This window comes from Maudiozyma barnettii, assembly GCF_903064755.1.
Source record: "Maudiozyma barnettii strain CLIB 1767 genome assembly, contig: KABA2_04, whole genome shotgun sequence".
NCBI classification, from domain to species: domain Eukaryota; kingdom Fungi; phylum Ascomycota; class Saccharomycetes; order Saccharomycetales; family Saccharomycetaceae; genus Maudiozyma; species Maudiozyma barnettii.
The window spans coordinates 1261166-1278579 of record NW_024545241.1 but is presented as its reverse complement, the minus strand read 5'-3'; the positions used below and the strand labels follow the sequence as shown (position 1 = coordinate 1278579).

The 17414-nt window shown below is 31.8% G+C and overlaps 8 protein-coding genes across 8 annotated transcripts; 3 read left to right on the top strand and 5 right to left on the bottom strand.

Annotated features, from left to right (window-relative positions):
* Positions 1-769: 769 nt before the first annotated feature.
* SYP1 (Syp1p) lies at positions 770-3289 on the bottom strand (the record flags this gene model as incomplete). The annotated part of the gene is made up of 1 exon (XM_041550614.1): positions 770-3289. One exon carries the CDS (start codon positions 3287-3289, stop codon positions 770-772), a length of 2520 nt encoding a protein of 839 aa, XP_041406548.1.
* A 1703-nt stretch (positions 3290-4992) lies between these two features.
* On the top strand, positions 4993-7671 carry SWE1 (tyrosine protein kinase SWE1; the record flags this gene model as incomplete). The annotated part of the gene is made up of 1 exon (XM_041550613.1): positions 4993-7671. The coding sequence occupies one exon, from the start codon at positions 4993-4995 to the stop codon at positions 7669-7671; it is 2679 nt and encodes an 892-aa protein (XP_041406547.1).
* Positions 7672-8478: 807 nt separating this feature from the next.
* Positions 8479-9046, bottom strand: RPL39 (60S ribosomal protein eL39; the record flags this gene model as incomplete). The annotated part of the gene is made up of 2 exons (XM_041550612.1): positions 8479-8628; positions 9041-9046. 2 exons carry the CDS (start codon positions 9044-9046, stop codon positions 8479-8481), a joined length of 156 nt encoding a protein of 51 aa, XP_041406546.1.
* A 678-nt stretch (positions 9047-9724) lies between these two features.
* Positions 9725-10117, top strand: RPS22A (40S ribosomal protein uS8; the record flags this gene model as incomplete). The annotated part of the gene is made up of 1 exon (XM_041550611.1): positions 9725-10117. One exon carries the CDS (start codon positions 9725-9727, stop codon positions 10115-10117), a length of 393 nt encoding a protein of 130 aa, XP_041406545.1.
* A 427-nt stretch (positions 10118-10544) lies between these two features.
* On the bottom strand, positions 10545-11391 carry RPS14B (40S ribosomal protein uS11; the record flags this gene model as incomplete). The annotated part of the gene is made up of 2 exons (XM_041550610.1): positions 10545-10939; positions 11382-11391. The coding sequence occupies 2 exons, from the start codon at positions 11389-11391 to the stop codon at positions 10545-10547; spliced, it is 405 nt and encodes a 134-aa protein (XP_041406544.1).
* A 1196-nt stretch (positions 11392-12587) lies between these two features.
* Positions 12588-13271, top strand: SOP4 (Sop4p; the record flags this gene model as incomplete). The annotated part of the gene is made up of 1 exon (XM_041550609.1): positions 12588-13271. One exon carries the CDS (start codon positions 12588-12590, stop codon positions 13269-13271), a length of 684 nt encoding a protein of 227 aa, XP_041406543.1.
* A 231-nt stretch (positions 13272-13502) lies between these two features.
* KABA2_04S12276 (uncharacterized protein) lies at positions 13503-14690 on the bottom strand (the record flags this gene model as incomplete). The annotated part of the gene is made up of 1 exon (XM_041550608.1): positions 13503-14690. The coding sequence occupies one exon, from the start codon at positions 14688-14690 to the stop codon at positions 13503-13505; it is 1188 nt and encodes a 395-aa protein (XP_041406542.1).
* Positions 14691-15134: 444 nt separating this feature from the next.
* On the bottom strand, positions 15135-16766 carry CDC6 (AAA family ATPase CDC6; the record flags this gene model as incomplete). Its single annotated transcript, XM_041550607.1, has 1 exon — positions 15135-16766. One exon carries the CDS (start codon positions 16764-16766, stop codon positions 15135-15137), a length of 1632 nt encoding a protein of 543 aa, XP_041406541.1.
* Between the last annotated feature and the right edge of the window lie 648 nt (positions 16767-17414).

Sequence of the window (17414 nt, the reverse complement as noted above, 5' to 3'; positions counted from 1 at the left end):
AGAGACGGTCAGGTATAGATATTTCGATGGTTGCACTGCTTTAGTTTGTTATTTAAAGTCTGTTTCATAAATATATTTAATATATGTGCCATCCTGTAAGTTTATACATAAAAATATACACATTAGTTGGGCAATGGTATCATTTGAAATTTTTTCTCAAAGAAAACGCTTCGAAGTAAAGTAAAGATATATTGATTACATTGATTAATCCAATAAGCTCCCTTATTTTATTCATTTTGAAAACAAATTATATCGTCCGATGGATAGTAAAGTAGAATATTCAAAGAAATGATATTTAGGAATTAGTCCTAAGAAATATAATTGCAATAAATCATTATTCCCTAGCAAGCACTAGTCTATTCTACAGTAGATAAAGCCTCATTATCGGGTATATAAACTTAGGAGGTGACTATCTACAGGTCAAAACTTGATGTAGGAGAAGTATAAAAATGAAAGTAACGTAACTTCCTCAGAAAATGGGTTGTAGTTAATATTATTCAACTGCATTAGTGATATGAAATTCATAACGTTTTTTTTCAAAATCTTTATTAGTAATTTACATTGTATAATTGTTACATATTTTAAAAAAACACAGTTAAAAGTTCATTAAGCAATTTCTGTCTGTTATTGATAAGATCAGTGCATTCTTTAAATGGCGGAATGTTACCATAACATGCAACATTCAAAAAAAAAAGAACAGCTATTTATAATGCTCTTGTAATATTCTTATTGTCTTTTAGGAAGCGAAATCGTTGGAACGACTATCGACTTATGATAACCCACTATAATTACCAGCACTTAAGGTTGTTGAACTATGTACAGGGTTCCATTCACCGCCAAACGGATCATTCTCATCAAATTCTTGCGCAGTTAATGATAATCCACTTACCAAACTTATATCACTAGCATCAACATCCTGTTGTTTACGAATAGCAAATTTGATGGAAATACCCTTTTCTGACTCCTTTGCCATACGATCAGTAATAAATCTGGCTATTAATCTCTTCCCCTCACCATTTCTGGTTAAAACTAGTGGTTCCTTGAATCTCCATGTAATTCTTCTCTTTTCTTTACTGAAGGAACCTTGTGGTTTAGAGAGAGCGCTTGTAGCATTTGCACCATCAATTGGAACAAAGACAGAAACATCATTTAAAACTATTTGTTGAATACGCTCCGGTAAGAAAGATGCCATCTTAACAGTTAGAACAACACTTGCCTGGTTTTCTTCAAATTTCCAAGCAGGTTGGATCACGACAGGAGCTAAAGGTTCTTTAATAGAGTACTTAATAGCACCTAATATTCTAGAATCGATGAATTGAGGGTTCAATTTGAAGACTTCATTTTCAACCTGTTCGACAAAAGCTTGGTTTAGTATAATGCTATCAAATTTACTACTGTTGCTGATCTTTAGGTTAATTCCAATTGGTAGTGGAGTATTCATGACTGTGTTTGGAATATAATTTAAGGCAATCTCACCAATTAGTTGCGATTGTTGAATTATACCTTCTTTAAATGTAGCATTGAGGACCTCTGCGACACTTGCATTCAAACCAAACGAAATAGATGTATCAGTTGGATCATGCTGGAACAAAGATTGACCACGTATAACATTTGAAGTACCTGTAGATTGTGGATTTAATTCCTTCAATTCACCAGTAATCTGGGTAGGTAACATTGACATAGTACGTTGAGCCGGTTGATTTGTTTGGGTAACAGGTTGTTCTGGAATTGTGGTTATAGTGTTTTGGTTGTCATTGAATACGTCATTATCTCTAGATATCGTTTGTTTTCTTGATGGAGGCAAAACAGGCGCTTGGATATGGATTGGTCTACTGGCTTCATTTGTTACCATTGAATCATTATTAATGTATTGCCCTTGTACTTGAAATTGTGGTTCAGCAGGTAAAGGTTTCTGTTCTGCATTGCTTGAATACTGTCTTGACTTTTGAACCGGTTGAAGTGGAGCTTGAGCAACGGAAATAGGAGCAGAATTATTATTTGCCGGAACGTACTCATTGACATTATTATTATTGTTGTTATTGTACCTGTTTGAATTAATCTGGGCAGCCTCAGAAGTTTGGTTTGACACTTCGGAGACAGTACTTTCCTTTCTTGGTCTACTATAAGAGTTTTGTGAGCCTCTTTGTCTGAAATCAGATCTTGGACGATCTGGAGAAACTGCAACAGGTTTATTTGTTGCTTGTTGCTTCTGTTGCTGTTGTTGAGTTGGAAGAGCAGGAGTCTCTGGTACAGGTGAATTATGCTTACCAAAATGAGAAGATTTTCTATTTTTCAAACCAAAGATAGAACCCACTTTTGATCTTAATGTATTTGAAGATTTTTTATTCTTCAAAGAGACATTATTTGTTGAATTTGAGAATTCATCGTTCATTAAATCATGATGTAAAATTGTGGATGAAGAAGAAGTGAAACGTTGACCAATGTTACCGAATGTACTCTTTCTTTTCTCTTTATTATGTTTAACTTCTTCATTTTGAGGAATGTCATTTTGTAATTGTTTTTGCGTAGTGGAGTTAGAAGTATTAACTAATTGAAAGTTATAATTGTTAGCATCGGTTACAAAACGATGAATTTCATTAGTTGGTTCAAATTCTAAAATCTTTTGCATTGACCTTTCACTTTGAGAGGTTGCTTGTGTAAGATAATCACTGTAACTTGTCTGATAAGTCAATAGAGAGTCCTTAATTGCTTGTAATCTTCTTTTATCCAGAGTTTCAAACAATTCCACTAATTGTGGAGATCCAGTTTCCCATTCTGATTGAGCTTGTGTCAATCTACCATTATCACCATTAGATTGTTCGATTGAGGCTGCTACTTGAGTCAAATGCGAATGAATTCTTTTAGTTTCTTCCCAATTACTATTATTCTCAATGGAGTCCTTCAAATGTTTAATGACTCTGGCGTCAACACTAGCTTGCATATCCTTAGATAATCTTAATTCTCTCTTGAATTCATCCATTAATGCCGTCCAAACAGGTTGCAAATCACCCAAAGAATTGAAGTTGAATTGTTCCATCTCCTCAGGTGTCAAGACACCATTAGAAATCATCTGAGAAGATAAAACTTTTTCAAGATTATCGTTCTTGGCAATTATCTTACTTAGTTGATTGACATAATTTTTCTTTAAGTCAGAGACATCCTTGAACAATTGATAGAAATCCTTATTGATCAATTTAGCTTGAGATAATCTAATTCTAATAGCTTCAGTAGACTCATAGGGTCTCTTACTTGTCAAAATACTGAAATATTCAGTACTTTCGTTTGACATAATATGTGTTGTTCTTCTTTTGTTATATGTATATATCTACTTTTTCTCTTTCGGTTATAGTAATTACACCTGGTTTGAAATAAACTTATTCTTTTCGTAATATACTAATCTATATTCTTTATATTATTGACAGCTATAAACTTTCAATATTTACTGAATAAATTATCTCTATCCTTGTGCCAAAAATCTTCGTTTTCCCCTTTAATGCAATGAATAATTTGTCTACTGCTTACTCAGTTTCTGTCTTTCATTTTCGGATTGCCCCATTAGGCTACACACTGTATAATTTAATATTATTTTTCATTTTGCTTGTCGGTTTCTTTCATTCCGGGACGGGAAAGAGAAACAGTCAGCGCGGGGGGGGGAGGTGGGGGTATATTCCAGGTTGTCCTACGGTAATATAATGGAATTGTTAATTTGTAAAACCATTTTCTAGTCGCAGTAGGCATTACCCCCTCTTGCCACGTGACTACAAATGCAAAATAGAGTTATCATCAATCACATAATAAGTGAAGTACTCGATGAACATACACATATATACATTATATTAACTGGCCTTACATAGCGTTGTCTTTGCTGGGAAGAGATACTGAAAGTTTAAGAGACAAGATGTTGAATATACGTTTTAATGATACTATCTACAAACAACCTAAATGAAGATGTAATACAGCTCATTTTATCGAACCCGTCCTTCCTCAATATAAATATATTTGTGCTCAATTCGGATATATCATTCAATAATTGCATCAACTCGCTAGACTATCAGAGTATTGCAAGTTGAAATATGTCATCTAATCTAAGAAGGTGAACGCTCTCTGTTTCCCTTTATTATGTGATGGGGGAAAGGGTGGGGGGAGTCTCTCGCTTCGTATTGCCTCTCCCATACAACGCGAAATGTCAAATAGCAAAAAAATTTAAACGCGGCCGGCCATCACGTTGTACGTTGTGCGGTTCTTTAATTCATAGTTGTTGACGCGTCAATTCAACCTATTTAAGTATTAATAAAATGAATGGGAATTGAGGATACAGCGACGCGAAATGTTAGCGGAATCATTGAACATTTATTCAAGATACAAGAAAATCAATGAAATAAAATAATCATTTTCAAATATGATATAATCACCATCTCCTTGAGATACCTCTTTGTTTTGTTTGTTTTCTGTTATGCCAGTTACTTGATAGCTCGGTTGCTAGGTTATGGTAACAGAATGACATTGCGTCAGATGAGGAATGAAATAATCTGCATAATTCTAGCTGAGATGATTTTATTTTATTCTTGTATTCTGCTCATGTTCACGTAATTTGATGTAGTTTTCTATTCTTGATTTATTTTAGGTACTTGGTGCCTTGTATTTGCTTACTGTTTATAGGTTGTTGGTTGTTGTTTTTGCTTCGAATTCCTCCATCCTCTCCCTCTGTTTATGTATCTAATTTGTAAAAGGATTACCACCTCCCAAGTTTCAAGTTTTCCTCGTTTCGATCTGCTTTCACATCTTTTTGGAGAAATTATTTGAAATATACGTGTAATTAATTACATCCTACAGTTCTAAAAGAAAAAAATATATATATATTAATTATTGATTCAAATAAGGGTGAAACTAACCTCTAAAAAAATAATTAGAGATAATATTACGCGTATTAACAAGGTCATCCATCTATATCTATACACGAATATACCTGTAACAACAATTTCAATTACAATGATGAATGAAAATGATGATATAAATATGAATAGTGATGATATGATAGATATACCCAAAGACATAAGTGATCGACGTGTTAGACATCCAACGTTACAATTTGAAGAACAAAAGAATGAGAATGATTCAATTGCAATAGATGAGAATGATACTACAAATAATTTACAATTTTTCCCTTACTCTAATAATACGTTAACTAGAAGTGCAGCTACTTTAAATTTATCTCTAACGCGTTCTGGTACTTTACAGAACATTACTGAGGAAACAGACAATATTGTTACTAATAACAACATTACGGCGAACGATAATGATCCTATCAACGGTGTGAATACTTCAATTATGAAGTGGTCGCCATTTAGAACAAGTAAGAACCATTTACAGAATCCTTCTAAATTGAAACAATCGAATAATTTATTTAGTCATCATCTCAGGACAAAGAGACTTTCACAACAATCGCATTTACAAGATTCTATTAAAGATACTGATATTCCAATTACTTCCATTGCACGTTTAAAACGTTCTGCTTCTAAGAGTGAAATGTCACCTTTTCTACAGGAACATTCTATCCGGAATAATATTAGCCGCCAAACGACCTCCTCTTCAAAACAACAACAAGAATATACAATGTTGGTAGATGCTGCCACTAGCCAAGTTAATAAAGAAAATGAAAACATAGCACCTCCAACAATAAGTATATCCTCTGACTCCGGGATACCGAATCCTAATGTATTTAATCCACAGGGGTTGAAATCAAAATTGGCACAATTCAATTCATCTTTATACCCTAAAAAATTATCAATACCAAAGACTCCAGTTAAAAAGTACCCCCTGAGAGAAAATAATCAAATTAATAGTATCTCCAATTTGCATGCATCTTCAATTTTAGAAAATACGGAATTTTCTAATGATCCAAACTATACAAGTTTCACTAATGAATCTACAGCATTTTGTAATTCCCAAATTTTGCAGACTCCAAAAATTGTAATCGCATCTGTTGAGGAATCGTCGCCTATAAGTTCATTACGTGGTTCTGCATATTCTCAACAACGAAATTCCCCACGTTTCAATTTAAGTAAATATAAAAAACTTAAAAAATCAAGAGATTCTGTAATAATGAAAAATATGGAGTTGACTACCAGTTTACAACAATTTACTAATGATTTATATGGAATATCAATCACAAATGAAATTCCTTTGAATAATAATGATGAAAATATGAGGGCCAATTCAATAAGCCCTTTAAAATTTAATTCAAAGAATAATTTATCATTTTTTGGTAATGACAAACAACAAGATGATAATAAAAATATTATAACGCATAGTGATCCGTTCACATTCGAAACCAAATCAACAATTGAAGGCACACACAGAAATTCCGACAATGAGGATGAGGAAATGGTGAACTTCTCTACACCAACAAAAACAAAATCAATCATTGGTGCTACACCTAATATATTAAACTCGAATAGATTCAAACAGAATCGGTTTCATGTAGAACCAATTCCTCCATCACAATCATATAATATTCAGAATACAGATTTGGAATCGTCACAAAATCCTGATACACATCTGGTTGAACGATTTACTAATGTAACATTAATTGATCAGGGACATTTTTCTAAAGTATATCAAGTTACATTTGCAGAGACAAACAAAAAATATGCCATAAAATCTATTACCATCAATAAAGGAAATAGCACCAAGAAGATCTTACAAGAAATTAAATTACTCGCTGGCATCCGTGATAAGACCGAATTGGATCAAGAAGGTAACGAGTACGTTATTGACTTCATTAGTTCATGGAAGTTTGGAAATGCTTACTACGTTATGACAGATTTCTACGAAAATGGGAATTTAGACAAATTTTTGAATGAACAGATAATTCAGAAAAATAAACGATTAGAAGATTGGAGAATATGGAAGATAATTGTTGAAGTGAGTCTCGCATTGAGGTTTATTCATGATTCCTGTCAAATAGTTCATTTGGATCTAAAGCCTGCAAATATCATGATAACGTTTGAAGGTACTCTTAAATTGGTCGATTTTGGAATGGCAACACGATTACCTCTACAAGATCATGATTTTGAAAATGAAGGTGATAGGGAGTATATCGCACCTGAAATCATCTCAGATTCTATCTACGACTTTAGAGCAGATATATTCTCTTTGGGGTTAATAATAGTTGAAATAGCCGCTAATGTAGTTTTACCTGATAATGGTAATGCATGGCATAAATTACGTAGTGGTGACCTTTCTGATGCAGGTGGTTTAAGTTCTACAGATATTCATTCAGAATCTTTACTCTCAACAAGTACTAAATTTGATACAAATTTAACCGATATAAGCAATTATCACCAAACTTCGGCCTCTGCAAATGAACCTCTAACGACGGTTGATAATTTAACTGTTGGTAGTATTAAACATTCAAAAGATTATAGGGGTGCTCCAAGCTATGCTGGTATTTCAAATTCTCAGATTCCAGCATGGGTTCCAAAATTCTTGATCGATGGTGAATCCTTGGAAAAAACCGTTAGATGGCTGATCGATCCAGATTATAGAAAAAGACCTACCGCAAATGAATTGTTGCATACGGAAGAATGTATGTATGTGGAGATGACAAGGTTAACCGGCGCAGTAATTCAAGAAGATTATTTTGGACCAAAGCCTAACTTTTTCATGTGAGGAATAACCCACTGACGCTAGATCACTCGATCAAAAACATTCATAATGATATAACTTATGGCATTTATATAGAAATATGTATGTGGTTGTATTGCTACAAAGAAATATTACAAAGATTTTAAATTGCATAGCTTATTAGTTCTCATTTTCTCTTCTTATTCAATTATAATAGCTTTTCAGTTAGGGCTTTATGATTGTCTTAATTTTATTTCCCATGTTGTTTTTTTTCATCCTTCGCTTCATCAAGGTTACAGAAGTATATAAAGCGACAAGTATTATAAAATATGAATTTCAACAGCTGAAATCTATACTTCTATGCTTGCATTTCTAATCCACTACAAGGAAACGGAATATAATGCAATTACATAAAAGGATATGATTGTTGATCGCTACTAAGTTGAGTTCAACTTAGTGATGAACACTTGTGGCGAATTTATTTTTGCATACTTATTCAATATATAAATAAAAAAATTATTCGCTATTTTAAATGATGAGTTCTCAATCCACAATATATGCTAGATAGTATATGAAAGTTTAAAACTTAATGGTTACAAGTGTTTTGACAGTAATTTTACTTCTGATTTATCTCGAATAATGTAATATCTTGATCTTTCTTATATTGAAAATAGAGGTGGTTTAGTAAACTCAATTAATTATTTTTAATTAAATGATGTCCAAATTATAAATAAAACGATAAATTGAATTAGGTAAAATGCTAATAATTATTGAAATTAAAAACTTCTAAAGAATTGTATGAATACACAAATATATATTCTTATAAAAATCATTGAAATTCGTATGAATAACTTAGATGTTCAACTTGGTTCTTCTCCAGTTTCTTCTCTTAGCATTGTAACGAACAGTGTTGTTAGTTCTTAATCTGACCCATTGTGGCAATGGTCTGTTTTGCTTCTTAGCCTTAGCTAGTCTTTGCTTGGTTCTGAAAGATTTTTGAGCCTATATAAAAATGTTCATAATTTGTTCAATCATAGGAGTTAAATATGATATCATGAAATTAAAAATTGTTAGTATTAATAATTCAGGGTTGTTATAAATTTCAATAAAGTACAGTTCTATTTCCTCATCATCATATAAGTAAAATGGGAGAATATGATTTGTTGGTTGTTCAACGCACGATATATCAACTCTACCACCATATAAATATTTTATTGTAAAATGCACAACTATATTAACATATATTATTCACAATCTTCCTACATTTTACCTATCATTCCATTTAATTCATAACTTATTCCTATTATATTGGTTTACGTAACGAACTATCGGTAATTCACCACAATATATCAAATTTCATCTCTCTAAACGTATCTCAAAGTACTTCATTTCAAATAGCTATAGTTTTACATACTGGCATTGTTAATGATCTCTTTATTGCTGGTCATGTTAAGAAGAAAATATTTAAAAAATAACCAATACAACACATATACACCTTTAAAATACTAAATTCATAAATATATTGAGAGAATATTATTTAGTGGTTTATTGAAAATTTGTGAGAGGTACATCGTATTGCGTTAAGCAGAGATATCAACGAACGGCCCATTACAGTAAGAGAAACTTTGTTGCTTAGAATGAAAATGGTTTGAACTCCTTCCTACTAAGAAATTGTCCATTGCAGCAACAACTCCCTGCACATTACAATTTCGCTGGAAAGTAAAACGAAAGAATATTTCAGGTTTTTTTTTGAAATTTTCTTATTTTATTTTCATTGCACACCCACACACCGCGCGTTAAATCATGCGTAACATCTGGACACCGCACACTTAATTATTTTGAAGAGTCACAAAACAATTAAAGTCCATAATAAAACTGTCGCATGAATTTTGCCTACGCGCGCTCTGAAAGACAATCCTGAACATAGAATAGTGAATTTTCCAGCTACTGCATTGATGGGAATTTTCACAACTTCTTTACCTGTGAGTTGGTTAGTTACTATAGAAATACAACTAGCTATAAATGTATAATTGAAATAATAACTTATTTATTTAATAACTAATAGAATCATACCAACACAAACACAGAATAGCCCAAAATGACCAGAACTTCTGTCCTAGCCGATGCCCTAAACTCCATCAACAATGCTGAAAAGACCGGTAAGCGTCAAGTTATGATTAGACCAGCTTCCAAGGTTATCATCAAGTTCCTACAAGTTATGCAAAAGCACGGTTACATTGGTGAATTCGAATCTATCGATGACCACAGATCTGGTAAGATCGTCGTTCAATTAAACGGTAGACTAAACAAGTGTGGTGTCATCTCCCCAAGATTCAACGTTAAGATTTCTGACATTGAAAAGTGGACCGAAAACTTGCTACCAGCTAGACAATTCGGTTTCGTTATCCTAACCACCTCTGCCGGTATTATGGACCACGAAGAAGCCAGAAGAAAGCATGTCTCTGGTAAGATTCTAGGTTTCGTTTACTAAGCGAACTCTTATTGTTGATAAACTTAACTTTAAAAGCAAAAACTATGGGATCACCTACAATTAGATAGCATTATATATATCTATTAGATATTTTGTGTAATTTAAAAACATTGAAATAATAGAAACATCAAAAACTAAAAATATGAGAATTAAATCTTGTATGCAATGAAGCAATTGACCTAACAACTCGTTAAATGATACCAAAACATCGCAGTAATAATAGTTTCATTATCATTTAAGTAACAACGAGAATATGCAAAAGACATTTATTAATATGTTAGAATATTAAATAAGTTTAAATGTAAATGAGTACAAATGTATGTATATAATGTAACCGATTTAAGTAAAGGTTATACAAAGACATCGATGATTTAATGAGATAAGGAAAAATAATAATATAGAACAAACCATATAGATTTTTCTTTCTTCATAATCTTCTACCTCTTCTACCACCCTTCTTTCTGGTAGAGTCAGATGGAACTGGAGTAACATCTTCAATTCTACCGATTCTTAGACCAGATCTGGCTAGAGCTCTTAGAGCGGCTTGACCACCTGGACCTGGGGTCTTAGTTCTAGTACCACCAGTGGCTCTAATCTTGACATGGACGGCAGTGATACCGACTTCCTTACACTTAACAGCGACGTCTTGAGCAGCCAACATAGCGGCATATGGAGAGGATTCATCTCTGTCAGCCTTAACCTTCATACCACCAGTAACTCTGGCGATGGTTTCCTTACCAGAAAGATCGGTAACATGGACGAAGGTATCGTTGAAAGAAGCAAAGATTCTAGCAACACCGAAGACTTGAGAGTTATCACGAGCTTGAACTATAATAATAAGTGGTCATCGAAATAATAATAGTATTAAAATACTTGTCATTAATTTGATTTTGAATTGAGTTAGTAAGATTGGAAACTTATAAACGATATTAATAATAATAAAGGAACAAACAAAGTCAATTCCTTTAGTTAAGAGTTCTTTTTTACTGTTTAAGTATCTAGATTTTCTTAAGAACAAAGATTGGTAATTTTTAGACAACGATTCATAAATGTATGAATTGTTATTAGCTTAAACATAATTGAGTCAATTCATTGATGAAAACTTGCAAAACATCAAAGGTACGAATTATAATTCAAACCTGACATAATGTAAATTTCCGATCTCAAATTGACACATTGCGTAAGTATTCCAATAAAAATTTACCACTATTGATCTTAAGAATAACTAAATGGTTTTAAACAGGATATCACCCCTTGTACGTACCAGTAGTCATTCTGAATTTCTATATATTGGTTTCTTCTAAATTGATTCAAAAAAAAACAGAAATTAATAGAGTCTTAAAAACAGTTTATGTAATACCAGATGGGGTGTCTACTTATATAGTTCGCATAATAAATATTGATTTTCGCCAGGTGAAAAATCGGCCTTTCTCTTATTGTTCAAATTTTTAGAGAAATTTAGAAAAAAATTGAAAAAAAGTCAGTTAGGTCTTTCCGGTATGTATGGGTGTTTTAACTTAGGCAGTCCAAGTTATAGTTTTTTCCGATTGCTTAATTGAATTGATGCTGTTTGTCGCTCAAGTAACAATTTTCAGTTTAAAGGCACGTTATATTGACAACTTGACTAAAATATCTAGTTGTCCCGTGACAATTTCCTAACAGTTACATTATATAGCTTGATTATGAATGCTACGCTATTCAAGAGTAATGCAATAAGGTTGTTAAATTATAATCTTCTTACGTTCCTGCCGACGATTTTGTAAGTTCATCGTTCTGCCTCCTCTTTTTAGGCTGTTCGAAGAGTTATATATGGAAAAGGAATGTTTGAGACGTCTGGAGCACAGTTAAGTAAAAATATCTTTCACCATGCTTAAAGAGTCAATATGCACACGTATGTGTATCGATCTCGAACTGAGTTGTAGAGTAAGAATTGCCTGAATTTAAAATAAAAATATTTCGTCACAAATCTACTACAATAATACTCGTTCTGAAATGTAAATGTAATATGGTTCTTTTATGAAAAAAAAAAAAACAATGAAATATATAAACTTAAATTTAAAGAAAGAATATATACAAAGTTCCAATAACTTGAATGATATTTCATCTCTTCCATTTATATATGTCAGAAGAACAGAACTTGACAGGTTGAAAGTGAAAAATAAAAAAAATTGAATTTCTATTTGTGTGGAACAACTCTTCTCGGTAAATGGAAGTCGCGCTTCTGTGGGATTTCACAGTACATTTTGCGTAGTGTTCACCTTTTTACCGCTATCTTAGTAGTTTTTTGACTTTGGCCCTTCCTAGAGGACTTTCCCACTTTCTTTTTTTAAATAGTTAGATATCTCATTGATAAATAGATACAAATAATAATAATTTTTGAAAGAATAAAGGTGGTAAACCCTTACATTGCTTAGTTATTAATAAAGAAAGTGTAGTACATAAAAACAAACTACAAGTATTAATTAATAAGATGAAATTGTCCTGTATTTACATTTTGAATCTGTTACTAAACGTATGTCTAGCGACTTCCATTAAAGGTAAGTTCGAGTTCTCTTTGGGTAACCTAACCAAAAACGCAATTAGAAGAACTTCTTTCAGTTTATATCAAATTGGTAATTATAGTACACAAGACCCTTATAAAGCTACGACACATTTACTTGATTTGGATGGTAATTTCAAATTCGATGATTTACCAATAAATAAAGGTATTAATGAAACTACATATTTCGTATTATCATCTAGTTCATTAGACTATAATCTATACCCCAATAGAATTTTAGTGGAATTTATACAATTAGAAAATGGTACTTCACAAATGAGTGGTTTTAAAAATTATTTCGGTAGAGAATATTTCCCATCAAAGGATATTATCCATGCTGATAAATTGGAGCAAATCACTACCGAGCCTCATTTGACTATTTCTGTGATACAGAAAGCACCATTCAGAGCATACTTCCAGACTAGAAACTCAGGTATCATGAATGATAACGGGATCGTTGGAAGTATATTAAACTCCCGTTGGAAGCTTGCAGGTGTAATTACTATCATCTGTGTTTTTGCTTTCCCAATGTTCATAGATAAGATTGATCCAGAGAGTGCGATAATAATGAGAGAAGAAGCACTTAAGAAGAAGAAAGAACAGTATGCAAATTGAACATTATGACAATTTCAAGTATATGTATATATATATATGTTTTGAAGTATTTCTATACCTAAAGATCAATAAGAAGTGAAAAATACTATATGTTTTTTTTATTGTGTGTATAATGACTTGTAATATATAAAATATTGATACTGGAAATTAAAGAACAGTTTACCAAAATAAAAAACGAAATGTTTTTGAAGATAGAAGTTTCTTCGATTGATAGTCCATTAATTGACTTATTTACTCAGGACGGAGTTTCTTCAATTTATTTTTATTGTTACATTGTTCGTAAAGAAATAATCCGAGTGCATTTAAGAGTAAACCAAATACTTGAATAAAAGAAACAGAAACTCCCGAAAAGATCCAACTAACAGATATAATTGCAATTCTTTTCATTAAATTGGCAATAGAATACGTTAATGTGCTGACCTCTCCTAAGAGGTGAAATGCTATCATTGCTTGAATAAAATGGAATGTTCCATTCACTAAGAATAATTTCCACGGTATAGAATTTATGACATCAGATTGTCCATTACCAAATACATAATTCCAAACAATTGGAAATTCTAAGAAACTAAACCAACCAAGTGATAGACAAAACCCTACTGACGAAATGTAGATCATTAATGTCAATTTATCGTATTTGATACCAACTTTCTCATTATTATAGAATGGTAAAGGTGTGCTTTCTTTGGAATTGTGCACTCTTTCACTAATTAATTTAGAATCAGATTTGAATGTAAAGATTTTCTTACCATGGATATTTTGAGCAACAAATATAAACATGGAAATTATGGCACATAGGATACCACTTGATGAATAACTGCCATCCTTTGAATTGAGTTTTGATTTACGATTTTTCCCATCTTCATTAACAATAATCCAAACACCAGCAACAATACTGAAAAGACTTAACCATAGATTCAAGGATAATGGTAAGGTGCTGATTCTTAGGCATTTTTGGAAAATTAGAATAAAAACAGGTGATAACGTCTTAATGCTAGCAACAGTAGATACTGGGACCAATGAAGTTGCTGTATGACCAAAATATTTTCCAACAAATTGGAATAACCCTAAAGGCAATACGGTATTTATTATATGTTTAGATGGACTAATAATCAGAGCATCTTGTTTATCTAGTTCAGGACCCGTCGAATGATTAAATTTTTCATTCGAATGACGATAATAATTTGGAAACGTTCCAGCAGGGAAAGTATTATAGACACCTCTATATTTACGTGCCAGGGCACAGGATCCTAAAGCAAGAAATGCAGTATATATAAATTGAAATTCTCCTAGAAATAATGGTAATGGACATTCTGTTAGAATTTTCTTAGTAACTCTAGAACCGATAGATGAGATAGTATACCAACATAAACAAAGTATCACTATATGAATGTGAGGTCGTACTCTTTGTATTATTGACATGTTTCAGTTTTCAATTTATTAACAAATAAATTAATAAGACAAAATGGTTGACCTTCTTGTGATTGGTATATGATGTTCTACCAACTTTAAGCTATCTCATCAATTAAACATAGTTTTAAAGATAACATTAGAATGTATGAAATATTATACCATTTTTCAATGCTGCTGCAACTATCTGTCAGTTTGTTGTTGTTTATGATTGATTTTTGTCTGACGATGAGGGAAACTGTTCACGTAATTTCTTAGCGGGCGCGTTTCTAAGGCAAATAATTTCTTGTGGGTTTAGTAAACCTAATTAGAGAGACAATCCACTACATAATTCAAGAAGATGACATATTTTCTTGAAAAATGACAACAATACCTGAAATATGCCGTTTATTTTGCTTCTACGTGTGTATGTATGTATCTATGCTGTATGTATCTATGCTATATGTATGTGTAATATTACAAAATAAGGAAGTGCTTAAGAAGTTCAGTCTTGCTGATCTCTTGTGTGAACTCTTTCTCATCTACTGTTGTTTTAATAAGTTTAACAACATGTCTAGTTTTACCTGTTGATCTACCATTACTGATCTCAACAAGACCACATGTCTCTAAAGCGTTGCAAACCTCGAGGAATTCGTTTCTGTTCAATGGTTTGAATACATCTTTGTTATTAAGTAGCTTTACGTAATAACTGAATGCATCATCCAAGTTACAACTACTTTGGAAGATGTCAGTCTTTTCTCTTTGAACCAAACTGCATAAAATAACTTTTTGTTGCATGTTAATTTTATTAATCCTTGATCTCGTTGAAGAAGAATTGGTGATTGAGGAGAATACTTTAGCAATATGTTGTAAACCGATTTTTTTAATTTCAGAATCATCATTCTCTATGTATTTCTTACCATTTTTACGTCTTTCCATTAAGTTTTCTAATTCGACAATTTCAATACTATGCCTTAAGATATCTAATAATCTTCTCAGATCACCTGTATTTCCTGAACATTTTTTAACTGCAAACTTTATGGCCATTGGATTGAAAACACAATCATCCAGGGTACTAATTTTATCCATAATAATACGAAACATTTCTTCAGCTGAGTAAGGATTAAAAACGATCGTTTTTGGTAATAAATCTTGTCTTAAATTTAATCTTGATAGAAATTTATCTTTCATATCTAAAGAATTAGCCACACCAATTAAAATGAAATTTATATCTGGTAATCTTGCTAACATAAATAATTCAAAGATTATTCTTGTAGCATGGGTATCATTTGTAGTTAAACGAACTAATTTATCCATTTCATCTAAGATGATAACAAATGTAGTTTCCTTTGAATATTTTTGCATAAATTGTTGTAAATGTAACATTGTCTTAACAGTTTTATGTTGTGATTCATATTCTTTTGTGACAAATGATTCGTATATCCTTTGGAAGATTTGGGATGGTTCTTTAATAGCAATACAATTAATTGATGAAACGTTAATATTTTCAGTACGAGCCTTTAATGACATTGGTTGATAATAATTATTATTTACAAGATTTGGGTTATGTGTTTTAATATGAGATTGATTTAAATCTATTGGTAAAAATTTATATTTTAATAATAATTCTAGTTGTGCACTTTTCCCTGTTCCCGGTGGGCCTGTAATATACAACGAATTACTTTTATGATTTATAATATTTTCATCTAAGAAATTTAAAATTTGTGAACATTGAATTTCTCTTGTTAAAAGAGCACCTGATTCATTTGGTATTACAGAAGAAGATCTTTGTAAAAGACTCTTTGTACGAGCATAAAGCGATTGTTTCCCAAAGGTTAATTTATTTGAAGATAATTCTGTGAGTATTTTTTTTTGTCTTTTCTTTTGAGGAGAATTTTCTGGAGATGGTAATTGAAGTTTTGTTGATGACCTTAATAATCTTTTTTCAGTTCCAATTCTATTTTGAATGGTGTTATCACTTAAAGACCTCAATGGAGAATGGTCATTCTCATCATCATATTTTGAGGGAGAATTTAATATATTTCTAGATCTTTTTAATTTTCTTGGTGTTTCAGGGAACGGTGGTAAATCCATTTGTAATGAGTTCATCTTTTTTATTTGAAAGGAATAACTCTAGATATATATATGTATACTTGAACTTATATATACTTGTTGAGAATCATTAATACACCGATCAAACTGATAGATATATGTATAAGTACATATATATATATATGATCTGTGAATAAATATTATATATTTATTCGAGAAATAAAATATGTTAAATTACCATATCAGGTAATCGTATCCCAGCCATCGCTATAAAAAAATAGATTGATGCTGCGCGAACGCGTACATTTAAAATAACTAAACATATATATGTATGTATGTACGCGTATTCAATTACATTTCCTGATCCGGTAATCAACGCACATACATAAATATAGAGAAGAGGACTCAATTTAATCATTTCTCATGTCGAATACAAATATGCACACACAAACCTCTATATATATAGATATATGTATGTGTATCTTTAAACAAACCTGCTATAGTAATAATGTTTGCATACTACAGATTCTCTACTTCCATATGATATAGAGCAGCAGGTGATGAAAACCATTTAGTAGTCACTCGCCAACAATTGCTCTGCATAGATATATATATCTATGTATGTATATATATACTTGAATGGCAATTAAATGTAGTATTCATAGCACAGCAGAACATCACACCCTACGTCGACAATGTGCACCA